Below are 18,852 nucleotides of genomic sequence, written 5' to 3' on the forward strand. Positions count from 1 at the left end.
AATAGTTAGAGAGCTGCACTACTACTTTTGATAACAAGAGAAAGTTATTCCTAGACCCAAGTTGATAAGTTTAAACTGAAGCCTACCTAGAAACAGTTCACTATTACAGCAGAATTTCTTCCCTTGCTTAAATTATCCCCCAAATTGGCAAGGATTAGAAAACTTTGGAAAAATCCATCATTTGATTTATCCACARTTCATTTAGCTTTTTAAAAAGGAGAAAATTCTCATCTCTAGTCTTCACTCAAGAGGAAACAGCAACTCTACACCAGAAGCAGAGAAATGCACAGCTTTAATCAAAACTTCAGCAGTATTCTCCTCCCACCTCCCCCTCCTGCATCACAACATCACAGTACATGTTATGAAACAAACTTAGTATCTAACTCTACAGTACTTTTCCACAAGTTATGTTCTCTTAGGCAGAGAACAGTAGTAGTTTGAGTTTACAGTGCCATTCATTTGGGCATCTGAAAACATCTTGCAAAGTCTCAAGTATTGCTTTAAGATAAGCAAGTAGACATTCATTTTACAGAACAATTTGAGAATGAAGAAAGGCATTAACATCAGGGTATGGAATAATAAATTTGTACTGAAAGAAAGAAATCCTAATAAGATGAGAGYACAATTCACTTAAATAATACTTCTATATTTCAGGGCATAAACAACTTTTTCCACAGGAATCTTGGACATTTGAGATACTGACAAATACCAATTTCAGATTAGGGTGGAAGTAAAACAGTCACAAACCTTGTGTGCACTGTAAGCATAAACTGACTTTACAAGCAGTAAGCAGCAATACGTAAGTATAGCACTGAATTTGGAAAATTACTGCATTAGTTTTCTGATAAAGTATGAATTACGCATGTTTTCATCCAAAGCTTTGTAAGTTGGACAGTGTCTTTTTGAAGGACAACAGTAAATGAATCACTAAGAGGAGACACGTTTACTAATAAAGAACATTTCTCTCCCTACTTATTTAAATATAAGCAGGTCTGCCTGCATTCTTCAATTTTCTTGCTTCAGTATGGAAAGTGTTCTGTTTCTGTCGAAGTAGTGCAAGTGTAAACTTCTTAAGCTTTGTACRCAAAGCACTTATCCTCAAGACATTTAAAAATGTGTTCAAAAATTTCAGACAGGATTCTTTCCTGGAAGTGGTTACTGTTTACATAGTTCCAGTTGYTSTGAGGAACTAGATGTTCACTTCCTCAGAGGGAGCAGCTTGCCTCATGCCAGAACTACTCAGAAATGAAGAAAATTCTTTCATGAGTTTTTCTTCATGCTTCATGTCCATCACTTCCTCGTCATCATTTTGTCAGACATCTTCCCTTTAACTCTTGGGACACGGCTTTCTTGAAGCCTGCCTTTTTCACAGGAGAAAAATCCTGCATTTTAGGTATTACCTGGGTTATGACTTGTTAATATTGCAAATCTGGCCTCGTTCTAAATACAGGGGGRAAAACAAAAAACAGAAAACAGCATTTCCCCTTTTCAACAGTATCTTGAGATGATAAAGACTAAAGTTTGGGAATTTTATTCTCCTGGACCTTGTTCAAAACTTATTACCTCTACTGCTGAGAAAATACACACTTGCTATTCCACAGCACAACCAAGTTTAGTAAAACTCCCAGGACAAAGTTGATGTTCCCTGTAATGAATACTCTTTGGCTGGACCCAAAGACCATGCCAATACCCCCTTCTCATGTTATCAAAGAATTTTTTTTTTCTTCCTCCCTCCCACCTCCTGCCATCTGTGCAGCTACTTGGAAGAGAAACACTGAAAAGAACACAGAGAAAATGACAACTGGGACATAAAAGTGTTAAAAGACCTGAATAAGCAGAGGTTGGAAGTCAAAGGAGGAAAGGTACTGACTGCATAGGCAAGGAGGAAAGGATCTAGTACAAAAGAACTAGGTCAGGCTGCAGCACTGGATGCTCTACTCTGGGAATCAAATCAATATGCAAAGCGTACCAAAACAGGTGTTTATGGGCTCATCAAATGCATAGTCTGGTTTCTAACAATAAATGAAAGGAGCTACCAACCTTAATTCTGACTCTGCACAGTGAAGGAGTGCATTAGCTCCATTAAATGACTGATCACTGAAGAAACTGCCAAAGTCTACCAGCAGGAAGGATCATCTGAGCTCGTTAATTCATTTTGGGCAAAGTAAACTAGCTCAGCGTTTACTGGTATGAGCCAGCCTAATCTGATTGATTTTGCAGGAATGGATGGGAGCATGCTCTGATAATTCCATGCCAGAGAAACAGGAGGTACCAAGTATTTGGGTGTGATATTCATTTTCAACAGCACAGCTAACATCAGATCATCCACAGTCCAAGTATTCCACTTTGCAGTCYAACAGTGTTAACAGGTATCTACAGTTTGCAAAATTCTACACTYAATACTGCAAGAATGCTCTTCTGCAGATTTCCTTGAAACCAAACAAGTATGGTTTAATCATCCAAAAGAAAACCATATACACTGTTTTATCCTAAGAGAATATTTTAGCTGCACTATGTAAGTTTTAGCAGTGACTTCTTCCTGTAAAGAATGAAAACAGCCACAGGCAACCTACCCTCAAGTTCTGGAAACAGCCACTGATAGTCTAACCCTTGAAGACATATTTTCTTGTAAAACTTTTTCTCCCTTACAAAAGAACTTTAGCACTTCGAATATTCCAAGTCCAAAACTGTAATTGGAGTTTCATCCAGTCACAAGTTCATCCACCCTAGCACATGGGATGCTAGTAGAAGTATCTATAGCGTGTATTTGTCAGGAGACAAAGTCACAACGGTTCCTTTGGATCCTAAAATGTATGAATCTGCACTGTGTAAGTGACGTTGAAATCAATATTTACTAGTGCTACCAAAACACAAAACATTCAAGTAGTATATAACTGTAATGCAAGCCCTTGCATGGCAATCCAAATTTATTGAACTACTGATGCTAAGTCATACAAAATTGCACCACTTTAATTAAGGCTTTTAGTTTACATTTGGCCACCTCAAAGCAGTTGTAACATTAGGTTGGTCAATTTAAATACTGTGGCTCCCTGTTGGATATACACACAATCTTTACACCCAAACGTTAATGCATACAAAGCAACAAGGCATTGTTAAATAAATCAGCAAAAGTTAATTACTGCAACTTAGGCCCTGTGACCAATTACACATGATTAAAATTACTTCCCACATTCACATCCACAGTACTCTTCCACCATTTAACATCTCAACCAAAACGTTACACATGTAAAACAATCACTAACAGGCAAAAGTACTAAACCTGTATATTTGGTATTGCAAATACACTTATGCATGAGCAAGCAAGGGAATTCACAGTGAGAATCTACAGCTGCAGAAGCCCAAAAATGATTTACAAAAAAATTGTTAAATCATTAAAAAATCGTTTTAAAATATACACTTCTTGTTGTAGACCCCCACTGTACACACAACTATAAACATTGTTCCCTATGTAAACAAGGAAAAGGAAACATACAATAAAAGGTTGAAAAGTCTGGACATTTCCTTCCCAACAGATATTAAAGGCCATGTCTTTAGTCAGACATTATACTGAAAGGATTCTTAAAGACTAGATCACTGTCTCCACAGGTTTTTCCTAAAATTAAAAAACTATATAGCTGTTGTGTTAATCAAAGCGCTTTTGTACAATACGATGATGATGATCCTGTATTTCTTTAAAAAAGTTACAATAAGCTACAAATACCGATGAAGCAAAGTTATCTGGAGTAGTCTATATAGGAGCTCTTTGGACTTTCTTTTATTATGCTAAAATAGTGGTGCTTTTAGGATTTACATTATTGTACTCTCCAATAGAAAGTGGGGATTGTTGAAGTATACAGTACACAGTTTTCATACATGTACAACATTGGTGGATGAACAATGTCTCTTATCAGTAATACTGGATGTAGGCTCTGGTTTTACCAGTTGCATACACTTAGAATATTTATAAGTAAAAATCTCTCGTGACTCTGGAAAGTGATTAGAATGTGCAAACTGATGTAGTAGCTTTCATCCGTTTCTTAAAGGGTACCACCACAGGAAAGTCCATTTAAGATGTTGGTAGGTTTAATAAAGTTGGAATGCTGGCACTGTTGAATTGGGCAACAGTTCTTCAGACCTGTAACAATAAAACAACATGTTAGCATCAGTAGCAGCTATTTTCATTGCTCAATTCTTAAATTTAACTAGCTAGTCCTTAGAAAACAGACTTGGAAAATAACCATCTTTTCACTTCTCCCCTAATATCACTTCTACTCCTCACACACAAATAACGGATGATCTCAATTAGTAAAGCTGAACTGGGATACACATGGTAATCCAGAGTGAACTGCGGAAGTGGTATTTGATAGATGGGACTAGTTCTGCTTATAGTACAATAGATAGCAAAGGAAATAAAGCGGAGGAAGTATCAATGCTTCTAAATTGAATGTCCTGTTTTTTAAAAAAAGAGAGCATGCGCAGTACACACAATCATTTCTGTGATCCTCAGCTGATACTTCTGAAATCCTCTCAGTTTTATTCAGTTTGAGCTACTTGAATCCTTTCAAAATAGTCTTACACAGATAKCAGGGAGCTAAACATAGCATTAACTGAATTTAACACAAGTTAATAATCATAATATTAACTGCACAATGAAATCTCCTACCAGGATCTTCTAGTATGTCAAGTCAAGGAAATGACAGAATAATACATCACATTACTGATAAAGAATTGAACCACCAAGTGCAATTCTGTTGCTTGAACAGCTACAATACACAGTAGATACACAAACATCATATGACCAGTAAAACTGAAGGTTGAAAACAAAGTAATCAAGATGAACAGGTAATATTTACATTATGTCAGGTCAATCAAGAAAGAGACCTCTGCTTGTCCTAAGGCTGGAGGTGTGGAAGGGGGAAAYCCTACCCAAGAACAAGCCATAGACAAAAATTCATGCCTGCTGACTGGCTTCTGAAAAAACTTGCTAAAGAATAGGCTAGAGCTTGCTTGAACCTTCAATAGTATTCTTAAAGCACAGATTTAGCCAGGTAAAACATGAGCCAACTGTCACTATGTAGAAAYTGATCTAGTAACCGATAGCTGCAGGTCAAATATTTGTAGTGTAATAATGATCACTTCACAATTATCTTCCAAAAACACTAACTGCAATGCATCCTATAAAATATTCACATAGTCCAAAGAAAGCAAGCTTAAATTCCTGTGATCCAATGCAAACATGAAGAAGTTCAAAGGAAGTGGTATTTTAGCATGCAAACTACAATATTTTACAGTGTGTATTCTCAGTGATTGAGCTCTTGYAGTATATTCTACCAGCCTTTAAAAAGAAAGCCCTGTTTCCAWAAGTTGAAATCTGGAAGTAGCAGAACAAGTATTGTTCGTCGAGCTTTGCAAACACCTTAAGGCTAAATGAAATTTCAATACAAATGTGAACAGTGTACCTTGCACATATTTTGCAGTTCTGACTTCAAAATGGCAAAAGTCAAGATCGTACACATTTCTACATCAACGTAMATCACAAATTTTCAGTGCAGTTCTGCAATAGCAGATTTTTTAATAATCATATAACTGAAAATCCTAAAAATTTTAAAGAGTTTACCTGGCTCAGAGCTACAGTACAGCTATGTATTAAAGCAGCTGACATGATGACTTTTTGCGTGCTTTTCCAGGCACTGGAGTTTTTCTGTTAATTTGCCGCACAAGGTCATAAAAGATCTGTGAATACAAAAATTAATTGCTTAAAGGAATTAAGAGGCTTCTCTCATAACTTTTACCCTTGAACCTTCACATGTAATGCATTCACATACTCAAAAACCACTTTAAATATGTAGTTATCACAAAACCAGAAAGTTAAACTGTACACTTAACACCTGCATATTCTCTGCTTTCTGATATGATTTTTTGCCAAGGCTTTTCCAGTTTCCATGAAACAAATCATAAAGGCATCTATAGTCTACAACGGTTCAATTTGTGGGTTGAATTTGTCTGAAAATGTATAATGTATACCACARCTATTATACGCTATTACTTTGCAATTTAGCACTTATGCCAAGAAACAAGCCACAGGTTTCTTTTTACTCAAGGCACTCTAATAATACTCTTAAGAAAGTTCTAGTAAGTTTTAACTGCCAATTTTCATAGCAACTCAAGTGCACTGCATATTTAGTAGTACTGTCTAGTATTCAAATGATACGCTTTTTCAGATACCTTTGTGCCTTTTTTTTTTTTTTTTTTTTTAATAAATCTAGGCAAATAATTCAGCAACCTCTCCAGGACTACAGCATGACAAAAGCCTAACATTTCCTAGAAAAGTAACCAAAGTATGAAACATTTTCAGTCATTCTAATTAGAATTCTAAGAGATTCAGTTCTGAGGAAATGTTAGTTTAAGACAAATCTAAATACTATCATTAATAATAAACAAAGCAGATGCTGTTTGACATTTTTCCAATTATTTCTCCATCTCTTAAATATTTCAAGACAAGCAAGTCCTCGTGCTAAAGCCATCCTAGAGCAGTTTCCTAAGCACTATTCACAAAGAAGCAAACATTCCAAYGAGGGCTTTTAGTGTTTGAAATAAGTTCTGGTTTATTAAATACATGACTTTTACATAGTTAAGCTGATAATTTTTTCATTTCAGAAAAACTGAATAGCCTCCAGAAATTCCCAACTAATTCAACACACATTACTCTATTTATTTAAAATCTGATGTGCTTAAAACCAGCACACTCATTTGATTACATGCAACTCTTGCACAGAGGCCCTTTCAGCTTGAGTGACACTGCCAACAGTATTTTCCAGAAGACACAATGACTGCAGGATACATCATAAAATTAAAGCTGTTCCAGAAATGCAAATACTAACACGGCCTGATTTTCTGTATGCTGGAATCCTCACTGGACAAGAACACATACACTGTGCAAGCCCAAAACCCCATGTTTGATCAATCACCTACCTCCTGCTAGAYAGGCAAATAGTAGAGGTTTGCCGGCTTCCCTCTTTGCTGCACACCTGTTTAGATCTCTTCTCTAACCAGCTGTTAATTCTGCCCTTGCATCTCTAACAATTTATTACTGAATAACCTGAATCCATTAGCAAGCCAAGGTAGTCTACCAGCACATTCTCAGGGGCTACAGATTACATCAACTAAGGAATACAACATAAAAAAAAAACTGAACCAAATAGAAGCATGTACCCCAAATCTGTATGAAAATAACTTGAAAACTAGTTTTAAGTCAAAGCTTATATTATACCCTTTAAAATAAACATCTGAGGAAATATAATATCAGTTGGATAAGTTTTGTCCACTATGATCAGAATGTTTGCTGTTTTTTATTAACAGTAATGATTGCTTACCAGACCACTGTTCCCACCCCMCGCTGCCACTGTCACCAGTATTTTGGCTTACCTCATTAACATTTATCTTTGATTTTGCAGAAGACTCTAAGAACGCACAATTATTCCATTGCCTTGCTAGGTTCTGCCCTTGTTCCTTTCCCACAACTCTTTCATCTTCCAAATCACACTTGTTGCCAACAAGAATCATAGGCACCTAAAAAAGAAGAAAAAAAATCACACATGAGCTAATACCTGCAAAGGAATCATTACAATTTTGGGAAGAGACAGTGTAAGATACTTGAAATTCAATACAAATCCTCAAATATTGCCCCCCACCCCAGTCCTGCTGAACACCAGGAAAACAAATAGTCACTTTGATTTGAAGATGAACATCTTACAGAACTGTAAATTCAACACTGAGTTGTATCAGAGCTTGATTATTCTGGAAGTCAAGATCCACTGCAAAGAGGTTTATGGCAGCAATACCAAACAGCTTGCCTACTGAAGCTGGTAAACRTACTGAGGAGGCTCTCGTAATTAGTTACGACCTGAGCCAGTTGGCTTGCATGTCCTACCTGGGTGTTCTCTCTTGTTCATCTCTAAATCTCAATTTTAGAAGGATATGTGAAAATGTAAGAAAATTAAGTAGATTCCATATTATCTGCAATCATATTCTGATTACAATGCATGTTTCCCTTCTTCTCGCTTGTGCCCAAGCCATTGCGTGAATTCCACTGCCCATGAAATTTGTCCGTGCTATTAGATATGGTCTGTTCTAATCTGGGCACATAAGGAAAAAAAAAAAGTTTCTGTAATTCAAGAATGTTACACTTGGAAGTCTAACTGGAAAATAGCCATTTTGAGGTTTATTGCTTACTGAATCACCATATAGTCACCTAAAGTTCTCCTACAGGCAGGAATGCAAAACATGGATTACTGATTATTCCATCTTCTGTTGGAGTTTTCAGTCAAGAACAAAAAACCCACAAACTTAAATATTCTAAATTTGTATTTCTGAAAGACTAGATTTGCATTACTGAAAGAACACCTTTACCTGAAAAGCTGCCAGTACAGACCATTTGGAGTCACACTAGTGCTCTATTACAATAGAAGTTACTTACCCTCCAAATAACACAACTACTATTCAATCTGTGGAGACAGCATGAACACAGCACAGCACTACCCATCAGTTAACATTCAATAGTTTGCCACTCAGCCAGGTTATACTGCCAAGCTTAACAGCACTATTTAGTGTTCCAGCTGGTAGTTTAAAACTTGCATGTTATGAAATGTTAAGGGAACTTCACTGAAAGAATAAAGCCAAGTTATSTAACTAAATCACTGTTTTTCATAAACAAAGGAAAAATGTATGAGAAAAAGAATTACTTCTTCCATTCATGCTCATACAGTACAGTTTATTATTTGTTCTGCCTCTAAAGTAATCATAGACGTATGTCTTTCATAGGTTGAAAGTATACCAATGGAGCCTATCGCAATGGATAACCTACTTCARGGACAAACACAAGAGTATGTCTGCGTGTAAGGCTGGGAAAGGGAAGAGATATCCTTGCATTTCTGAAGTACTTATCCTACCAGCATGAGGATAGCAAACAGTTCTGAGCAAGACTATTTCCCCACCTGACAAACTTCAACAGCACTGAAAAAAACACTCCATATGAAGTGGAGAGGATTCAAAGTGGATTTCGAATGCTTAAATTGTATACAGTTAACCTCACTTGCCTCTGTCAGAGAAATTCACATGGGCAGCAAGAAACTAGCAACACTGTGAATACTGTGTTCATGGTTCCTTCTGTGCCTCCAGAAGGGATAATAGATTTTTTTTTTTTTTTTAAAGCAGTACTGGTTTCAGCTCCTTGCTTCAGGAAATGATCGAACTTACTCATACTCACGGCCCAAAATTAAGATTTTACAAGGCAGCTTGTAAGAAAAAACAGATTCCTCACTACTTTTTTTGCAGCATAAGATAACTATAAAATTAAATTCCCGTTTGCTGAATAAAGATCTCACCTATCAGTAATTTAGCTGCCCGGAAAAAATCAGCAACAGAACAGGAAAGGGATTAAGGTATCAGCAAAGGTCTGAAATATATATTTTACATGTTGAATTCACTTACTGTTTCCTATWCACATTATAAATAACATTAACTACAGTACAAAGCAGGACTTGCTACAGGGTAGTGAGATAACATGCTTTAACTTTGTAAAACAGCAGCTATTAAAACAAATATCCCCAGTCAACTGAAGCAGAATTTAAGTATTTTACACCAGAGAAAGTGACAAAGATAGCAATACAGATAAGTAATTCTACTGCAGCAGAAACCTGCAGCTACTCATAGCAGTGATCTGCAGTTGCTTTTTTTCACCCGGCTWAAGTGAGCTGTCCAGGGCCTTTTGTTGAGGAGTAAAAATGAGTATTTAATACAATCCTTTGGCAGCAAGCATGCAGATGTGAATTAGGAAAAAGTTGGTACTCCAAAGCTAATCAGCTTCTGGGAGGCTTCACAGAAAAGGCCATACAAGCTATTGCTAGTCTCTTGCCAAATTCTTATGGCCTTATCAAGCAAAGTTTACTGCAGCACTGCTCTAACTTCCAGTCAGAGTCTTTCTCCAAACTTCTCAATTACTGTACAATGAAGCAAGCAAAAAAAAWTTTTTTTTACAGCCTTACAAAGTTAAGAAATTAAAACAGAAGTTTTGCACTGTTTCTTTGTCTTTATTTATTTAAAAAAGTGATTAATCCTATGATTTTCAAAATAAGTCAGTTTCCAAGATCTTCTATAATACTTCTGGCAGAAAACATCAGTTCACTAGAAGTGAGTTTCTGTTACAAAAAAAAGTCTAATGAAACTTGATAGTCCTCCTAAACTAAGCCACCTGACTCAGCAAAAACACTTTTGCTTCTTTAATCATATAGCGATAGAGCTGAGTTCTATTCCTCCTAAAGCCGAAGAGACGAGTTATGGTCGGAATAGTAAGCCTACTCAAATCCTTTAAGAATCAGCAAGAACAGGGCAGAGAGTACCAATTTTCTTTTTTTTGAGGGAAAGGGTGGAAGAGTAAAACAGAAAAGCAACATCAATGTAGCTATGGCTGTATAGCGATACAAGAACTCACGAACAAGGCTCTCAATTCTATCTGGAAGTAGGACAAAAATGTGGGCATCACACCAGAAGTGTGAGCAGTAGGTTCTGAATGTCCAAAGTGCACTGGATATATATGCTTAGAATTCAGGAAGTTTCACATCTTCTAGATTACTTTATGAGATTTGTTTTTTTTATATGCACAGCTGTCACTTGTGAAAGCTGAAGGTACCACATAGTCTGCTGAAGAGACTTTACAACATTCTTACGTGTCCAGAAAAATCATGGGAAAAGCAGGCTGTACAGGAGGGGTATGATGATAGTTGCTGAAGTTCCCTTCACCACTCCTCTCCTGGTAAATCTGCACTTGTTTGAAGAGCAATTTGCTCACACAGTCCTTATTAGCAGTAAGCTGATCCGAACAGATGCTAAATTAATTATACAAAGATTTTCTTATTATTAATTTAAGGCAACATCTAKGTTTTCCCCCAAATTCAAGCTTTTAAAGGATTATGACATTTTGATTTTTGATTATTTCCCTGCTGAGAAAGCAAGCCTTGCCTAAGCATTGGCAGAGGAAAAATTTTAATGGAAGTTTTGGTGAGGAGAACTTAAAAGTGGCAACTTGAAACTCGTATTTCTCTTGTTACTATGGAATGGCTTTCAAGACTGGAATGAGTTTTGTAAGAATAAGATACAGGAAATACAATTCCAAAAGATTCTACAAAGAAGTATGCCAGTCAGACTAAATACATCCTGTAAATTAAGGCTTCAAATACCCTCCCTATTTATCTTGCTTTTACTTCAACTCTGATGCTAAACAAATCTGTAACTTGGTAGGTTCTGGATGCAAAAGATGCATGCAATCCAGCAATACTATCTTTACTAGACACATCTGTGACACTGGGTAATAAATCACTTCTAGCACTCTTYTAGAGGAAAGCTTCTGAACATACGCAAAACTTGGAAATCGCTGCAGTCAGGGAACAGCAAAGGGCTTTATATTTTAAGAGTCACAGTGAACTTCCCTGAAACTGAAATATTTAATAGATCCTGGGACTGCTGACAGTAGATACATAGATCATGCACTAAAAGGGCATCAGGGACCATCAAAACATCCATGCACACAGTTTTCCAAAAAGGAAATCTTGCAGGTTAGAGCCACTAGCCAGAAAGTGTTCCTGTTTAAAAACAAACTTTTGGTGCTGTTAAGTATCTTWCTTGCTTTTGTAAAAGCACAGTCTTGCTTGTAAGTTTATGCAACAGTCAAGCCTGTTTTCAGAATTACTGCTTAACTAAGAAACACCAAATATTTACTTTCTAGAACTGTGCRAGTTTTATGACCTGGAATTTCTCAATCTAATTTTATAACCTTAATAACACAAGAAAAAGTGCATATTCAAACTATGTAGAAATAATTTGAGATAATTTGACCAAACTAAGCTGTAAGTACATACACAAAACATGAAGACTATGTAACATAAGTTTAAAGGCCAAAGGACAATCTTCTGAAAAAGATTTTGATTTTGTGCTTTTTAATATCATAGAGGGATAACATATTAGAGAATATTTGTACTGTAGCTTTTTAAAAAACCTTCATTAAATAGAAATGGAGGGTAAGGYAGAGTTGTTTTAGAAATGTTTTTTGCTGTACTACTGAATAAGACTATATACAGTTTCAAATAAAGTACTTCAAAGGAAGATATTTAAACAGATAATTCTCTTTATATACCACACAGTAAGTTGTAATTCCCTAGTTTGCTGTTGACATCAAGAGTTGTATTTCAGTATTATGCAAGCACTGGTTGATCTGTCTTTTAAGTTAAAGCTTGGCATGTATCTACTCAAACCATATACATTRTAACATTTGGAGTGAGAGTGCCATCTTAGGCATTTTTGAAGCTGCTTACATCATCAGTGTCTTTGACTCGAAGAATCTGTTCTCTTAGATCCTGTAAATCATTAAATGTGGACTGTGCTGTGATGGAATATACTAATGCAAAACCTTGTCCATTTTTCATGTATAGGTCTCTCATTGCTGTAAACTGTTCCTGTAATTAAAAAAAAAAAAAAAATAGTGTTGCTTTCAATTTGCACTTCCCTTCCAGAAGCTGCCATACACTTCAGGTCACATAGAGATCACAAGCATGAAGCCTCCTTCCATTCCCCCTACCCCTTTTTAAAATGGCCAATATTTTCCTGTTTGGTCATACATGTAAATTAAACAGCTCTTAAATAAAACAGAAGTTCGTAACATTACCTGGGGAGCTGAATAACGTCTAGAGACCGTTAAGGGCTACCAGTCTTGAAAAACTCGGCAGAAAAGCCAAAGCAATTTCAAGAGGCACAGTAGAAGAAATTACAGAAATCCCATTCCTCTGAYGTACCAACTCTTTCCCGTCTCCTGCTTGTTCTTTAAGACACCTTGGAGAGCAACTGCATCCCTCCTCAGCCCCCAATTTTATAGTCTAGGCTCTTTTCTATGTTAAATTTTAGTTTACTCTTCAAGTTGAGTACAGGACGGAGAACCTCAAGAGACTTGTCACATTTCCTAGATGTTARTGATAGCTATATATAATATCACATATGAAGACCCAGTGTACTATACTGCAGCATTACTTCTTCCTGTTTTAAAATTCTCAGTAGTGTGACTGTGGAACAGCATTTGCCTTTCTTGCATTGGTAGCTCAGTCGTCTTGTGACTGACCAGTCACTCACCAAGTCACTCTTGCTTTATTAATACATGTCAGGAGCTAGAAGTTAATCAGTCAGAAGTTTGCTAAGTCTATGACTTGAACTAAAATTTTATCCCACTTCCACTATTCCATRTGATGTAATTCTTCCTAGTGGAGTATGCTTGGGGCATGCTATTTTAACTCAAGTCATCATTATACCTTAGCTTTTGTGAGCAGAGGCAAATTCTTATTACCAAATAGCATCAATGCTTTCAGAATGTTATTTGACATTTCAGAAGCAGTTTTACAACTGCAATGACAATGCTACCTTTTAAGGTTTTAAGTGCATGCCAAACATCCATACACTGATATTCTACATGTTTGTAGCCATATCTTAATTTTCATATCAACATTTTCTACTACAACTGTACCAAATACTGTATGACAAGTAAAAAGCATAATATTCTGAGCAAACAGTCATAATATTCTGAGCAGAGAGAGAGAGAGAGAGAGAGAGAGAGAGAAACAAACAAACAAGACAAACAGACCCCTCCAAACACCTTACCCCTACCCACACACATACAACTCACCAGTATGTAAAAAGTCAGCATAAAACTGGTGCTTTGAGTACACATGAGCTGACTAAAGCAATACTATTTTTATCCCAATGTCAGAATTCATTTTGCACACACAAGAAAAAGGAGAAGAGAAGAAAGCATTCTCTGCAGCAATGGAAGTCAAAACTGTTCAATTTAGAAGCCATTAGGCCTAAATTCGCCTGCAGGCAAAGTAAACTTACACAGCAGCACAATCAGCTTTGTAATGCTCAGCCTTGCACTTCSCTATTACAGTATAAGGGAATCATAGGAAACTTGCAATTCTTTTGYTGCTGTAATACTTCTTCAACATACGGTATTTAAACAAAACTCAGAACAATCTTTATCCAATACACAGACCCAAGTTACTCTTTAGAGAACAAGGRAACATCTGTCGTATCACATTTACACTCCCACAATTTTTGATTGCTTTAACAGTACACATCAACACTTAGGAAAGTTCATTTTACATACCGTTCCTGCAGTATCTAATATTTCAAGCATACACTGTTGTGCATCTACTTCAACTTGCTGCCAAAAGAGAGAGATCCGGTTAGAACATTTCCTCTTGCAACACTCCCCTCCAAAGACATTAAGAACTGTGCAATTTTATAAGCAAATTTATAATGCATAAGGCAACATAATGCCATAAGTARTTTATATGAGTATACACTTTGAAAACAGCAGAAAGAAGCTCTCCAAAGAGTCCTAGTGATATTTGCAAAAGAAGTTTCAGCATGTCCCAAAGTGATCAGGCATTTTTGTTTATTAAGAAGCAGGTTGCTAAATTTGGAATAATGGTCATCAGCAACTAGCACAACTAATTTCTATTTGTTTCAGTGATTATTCACAGACTGAGAAGCAGGGATGAAAGCTGGACAGTTGGACTGGCACACTCATAGCCATTTAAGAGTAATTTTGATCAATGGCAAAATGAGTAGTTCAAAATGTACAGTACACCAAGCAAGCCAGTAAGACTGTTTTCCCCAAACCAAGCCTTTAGTGACACCAATTAGGAAATTTACTCAGTTTAAAAAAAAAACAAAAAAAAAAACCACAAAAAAACCAACCAAACAAACAAAAAAAAAAACACAAAAAAACCCACTTTCCACAAAAAAAAAAAAAACCACAAGAAAACCCACTTTCCACAAATGAAGGTTTAAGAAGTCTAATCAGTCCCTCTATCTAGTTCACAGTTCTTCTGTCTAGTTTTGACCTCCTGGAAAACGGTTRTGAGGGCAGCACAAAACATGGAAGTACCCTGAGGCTGGTTCAAGAGAAGAAATCTTTAGCAGAAGTAACAACAGAGGCTGCCTACATTTTTTTTCCTTTTAGGCTATCAGCACACATCACCTGTTTGCATTTGCATGTAAAATTCCTAGCTGGCAGATCAACACTCAGAAAGAGCTTTGTCTTCTTCCTCCCCAACATATGCATTATCATTAGCTTAACTATGGGTTTTACTTTTTTAAACAGATTTAAGCTTCAGGAGGAAAAAAAGATAATTTCCCTTTCCTTCACTTCTTTTCCGCTCTCTCATACATGCCACCTTGGGATGGGGGTTCCTCCAATAGCTATTATTTCACTATATATTGCTGACAAAAAGTATTCAGCCATGTTAGCAGCATTTATTCTCTTCAGGAAGAAATATTYGGGGAGTAAACTAAGGCTTTAATTTTCAAGACATTACGATCAATTAGGGTGCTTGATTAGCTTTCAAAACCAATTTCAGACAAACTTTAAATATTAAGTCATATCCTTTCAACTTTAAACATTTTAAAACTAGATTTAACCAGTACAGAACTGCAACTGCCAAAACAATATGTTTTAAAACACCTAAGTCAAGAAGCAACTTAGAATACTAACTAGTAGTGAGGAGCAAAAAGGGAAGGAAAAAAAAATAAAGTAACTGCATAATGAAGCATTATTGTCCAGACTTGGGTAAGACTTCAACCTGACTGATTCAAAAATAAAGCTACATAGAGATAGTCATTTCAGGACCAAAGATTAGTATCTTTGCTGCCCCCCCCAAAAAAAAAAMAAAAATAAAAACAAAACAAAACACAAAAGGCAAAATTGCTTGAGTGCTTGAGATTTCTTCACTTTTATCAGGATCCGTGTAAGCTTCTTGGAATTTTATTTTGAAAATTCTCCAGCAAACATCACATATCTAACATGATCTGAAGAATGTAAATATATAATAAAAGAAACATTTCAGTTTAGTACAGTTTGCAATTTTCAGAGTCATTTATTGCRGGCCTTTGTTGGGTCAAGCCCAGCAAACATCTGGACAGAGGCCAAAATTCCTACTCCTCTAATATAATGTACTTAGAAGTAGTAAGCTGCCAGATAGAATTTGTTGTTGCTGTTGTCTCATTAATGTGACAGTTCTAGCTCTGGCTGAATCCCCACATGCTTAAAACAGACTACAATATTCCAGTATACAGATTTCTATCAGCTCTCAGTAATTCCTCTTCTGTTCAGAAGAGATTCTGACAGCCGTAGACTGCAAGAGTTGCTAATGCAGCCTCTTCACTACAATACAGATGCAGGCTACTGGCAACAAAGGAAATCCTGCAATTTCTCCCCATCTCCAGATAGGGCTGGTGCATCATCTTGCCTCCCTTGTACAGACACTGGCATTTTTGTAACCGCATAGTGAGCTGCATCAGAGAATCAATACATCTGAAAAGTAATTAAGTTAAAAAAAAACAAAAGAGAAAAGAAAAAAAATGCAGCTGAAAACTAATCTGCTTCACCACAAGGTTAACTCTTAGTAGCAGCCCAGGTATAAACTATCTCAGCCTGGAGTATTAATCATGGTCTCAGCTGAAACAAACAAGTGAGCACTGTGGAGATCCAAGATGATGCCCACACTGAAGATGGGAAGATCATCAGATTGTAAGTTTTGGTCCATTTATGTTAGGTTGCCATATACATATATGGCAACAACTCACTTCAATGGAAGCCTATCAAGCTACCATTGAAATGGTTAAGAATACAGTATGTTGCCTCCAGCATTCTGAAGAGCCTAAATTCGTTTGGGATGGATTTTACTAGTAGCAAAGAGATTTAGAAAATGAAATTCAATTCCAAATTTACTTGTACTAGCTCAAATACATAACCACTAGAGTACTTGCACAGGAAAATATTTTTCTTTTTTTTTTTTTAAAAAAAAATGTCTCCAATTCTGAGTGTGAAAATACCATTTTTACTTGCTAGCTAGTTARACAGTATTAAGAAGCTAATCTTGAATTATTCCTTTTAGATAAACTTTTYCACAGAGAAACAGCGCTAACAGCAATCCTAACAACGCATTAGTGAGCATCTATCTTTCCATTTCAAGCTTGTTAAGTTACCAGATATTATGTGGCATTTATCAAGCATATGCTTTTCTCAACCAATTACTTCAGTGTTTGACAACCTCTGCTGGAGCTTTAACCAAGCCCTTAAATTTCTGTAACAGTAGAGAGATCTGTTGCATATACCTTTCTGTAGGAGTCTTCTATCGTAGGATCGTATTTTTCAACAAATATTCCTTGAACAAACTGTACAGTCTGCAATACAAAAGTTCCAGTAAGATATTCCTTGTATAGTGGTATTTTGTAAACATTATATCCAAATTACTTTTCTAGGTCTATACTCAATTTGTCTTCAGAAATGTAACTGGTAACTAAGTGATTGATTTAACTAAGTTACAAGAAATGACAGAAGTTAGAGGTATATGACTATTTGACTAAGTACTGTCAAATAAAGTAACACTATACCTTTTAGCCACCTTCACTTSGAGCATAAAAATTAAAACATGTATTTATTTTAAAGTCTAACTGTTGGTGTCATCATTAGTTTTTAGTTGAACAGGATACTGTACAGCTGTATGGCTTTTACATTTGCATTTGTTAACTACTGCATTTTCTGCTACTCTTCTAGCAGCACAGAAATTAGTGAAAAATGACTGCCCACATTTACTAGTCTTAGCTAGTCTCTATAGATGTTCCTGTATACCTAGCACAAAGGACATTTTTAGCACAAGTCAAAGGGAACTTTAATACTCAATGGCCAAGTCAGAGCAGACAGTTTCAACTTCAGAAATGCTGCAGTAAAACAAAGACTTCAGAGGTGAAGAAAAAAGATCTTTCACGATCTAAGATGATTTTTCAAGAAAGTTTTCCTTTACAAACTGCTTTACAAGAGAAGARTTCTTACTTGACTACAGCAGACTTCTAGACCTTGTAAGATGCACAATTAAACTGTAAGATCTAAAGTTCAGATAATATGATGTTCTCAGTCCATCTAAAAGTCTTGTGAAATGCTAGTCTAGGTCAGATTAACTAAATTTTTCTGTACTAGYTTAACTAAAATGCAGACTCTTTCGTTTACAGTTGTTTACCTGCTCCAACTATAGAACTACTTGCAGTAGTGGTATACATAGAAAACATGCTAATCTGTCTACAAATATGCAAATAGTAGAAGTATCAGCATAAACCAATTAGTGCTTCTGGGACTGCCATCGAAAGTTAAGTGAATCGAATTCGCTTAGAGTACTTACCAGAGCAGACTTTCCAACACCTCCAGAACCAAGGACCACTAGCTTGTATTCACGCATGATGCAAGAGATAAATCACCTCCAATGCCTAAAATGCAAAATGAATTATGCAATTTTGTTCAATAGGACTATTTTAGCATTACTACAGGCACTGTCTGCTTACTTATACATCAAGTTATGAGCAGTTAAATACTGATATTAATAAATGCAGGATAGATAACATTATATGCACTAAGCAGGCATAATCTAAGCAGAATGTCACTTTAATTATCACACAACATAGAAACAGGAACCATGGATACTTACTCGAGAGATTTCAATAATACTCAAGAGTATTATTCAGAATTATTGTTAATAACTACTGCATCATGCTACTTCTTCATCTAAAGTACCTCCAAGATTTCTTTGTTATCAGACTCTAAGACTAAGAAAAGAACTGTTCTTCATACATTACCTAGCATAACTTTATAGCCAAGACAGTATAAATTCAGAWTTTTTTTTTCTAGCAGATATTCTTCTATCTTATAGAATAGTAATTTGGAGTAAAATGGAAAAACAGATTAAGACTCTATGAAATAAT

General features: G+C 36.0%; 1 protein-coding gene across 1 annotated transcript; it reads right to left on the bottom strand.

Moving 5' to 3' along the window:
- Nucleotides 1-275: 275 nt before the first annotated feature.
- RAP1B (RAP1B, member of RAS oncogene family) lies at nt 276-18,360 on the bottom strand. Its single transcript, XM_085320536.1, has 7 exons — nt 18,276-18,360; nt 17,215-17,283; nt 14,201-14,257; nt 12,366-12,506; nt 7,426-7,569; nt 5,618-5,733; nt 276-4,135 (listed from the first exon to the last, which is right to left on the bottom strand). Exons 1-6 carry the CDS (start codon nt 18,330-18,332, stop codon nt 5,647-5,649), a joined length of 555 nt encoding a protein of 184 aa, XP_085176662.1. The 5' UTR covers nt 18,333-18,360; the 3' UTR covers nt 276-4,135; nt 5,618-5,646.
- Nucleotides 18,361-18,852: the final 492 nt, after the last annotated feature.

This window comes from Rhea americana, unplaced genomic scaffold (genome assembly GCF_003343005.1).
Source record: "Rhea americana isolate MKP2758 unplaced genomic scaffold, rheAme1 scaffold_64, whole genome shotgun sequence".
NCBI classification, from domain to species: Eukaryota; Metazoa; Chordata; class Aves; order Rheiformes; family Rheidae; genus Rhea; species Rhea americana.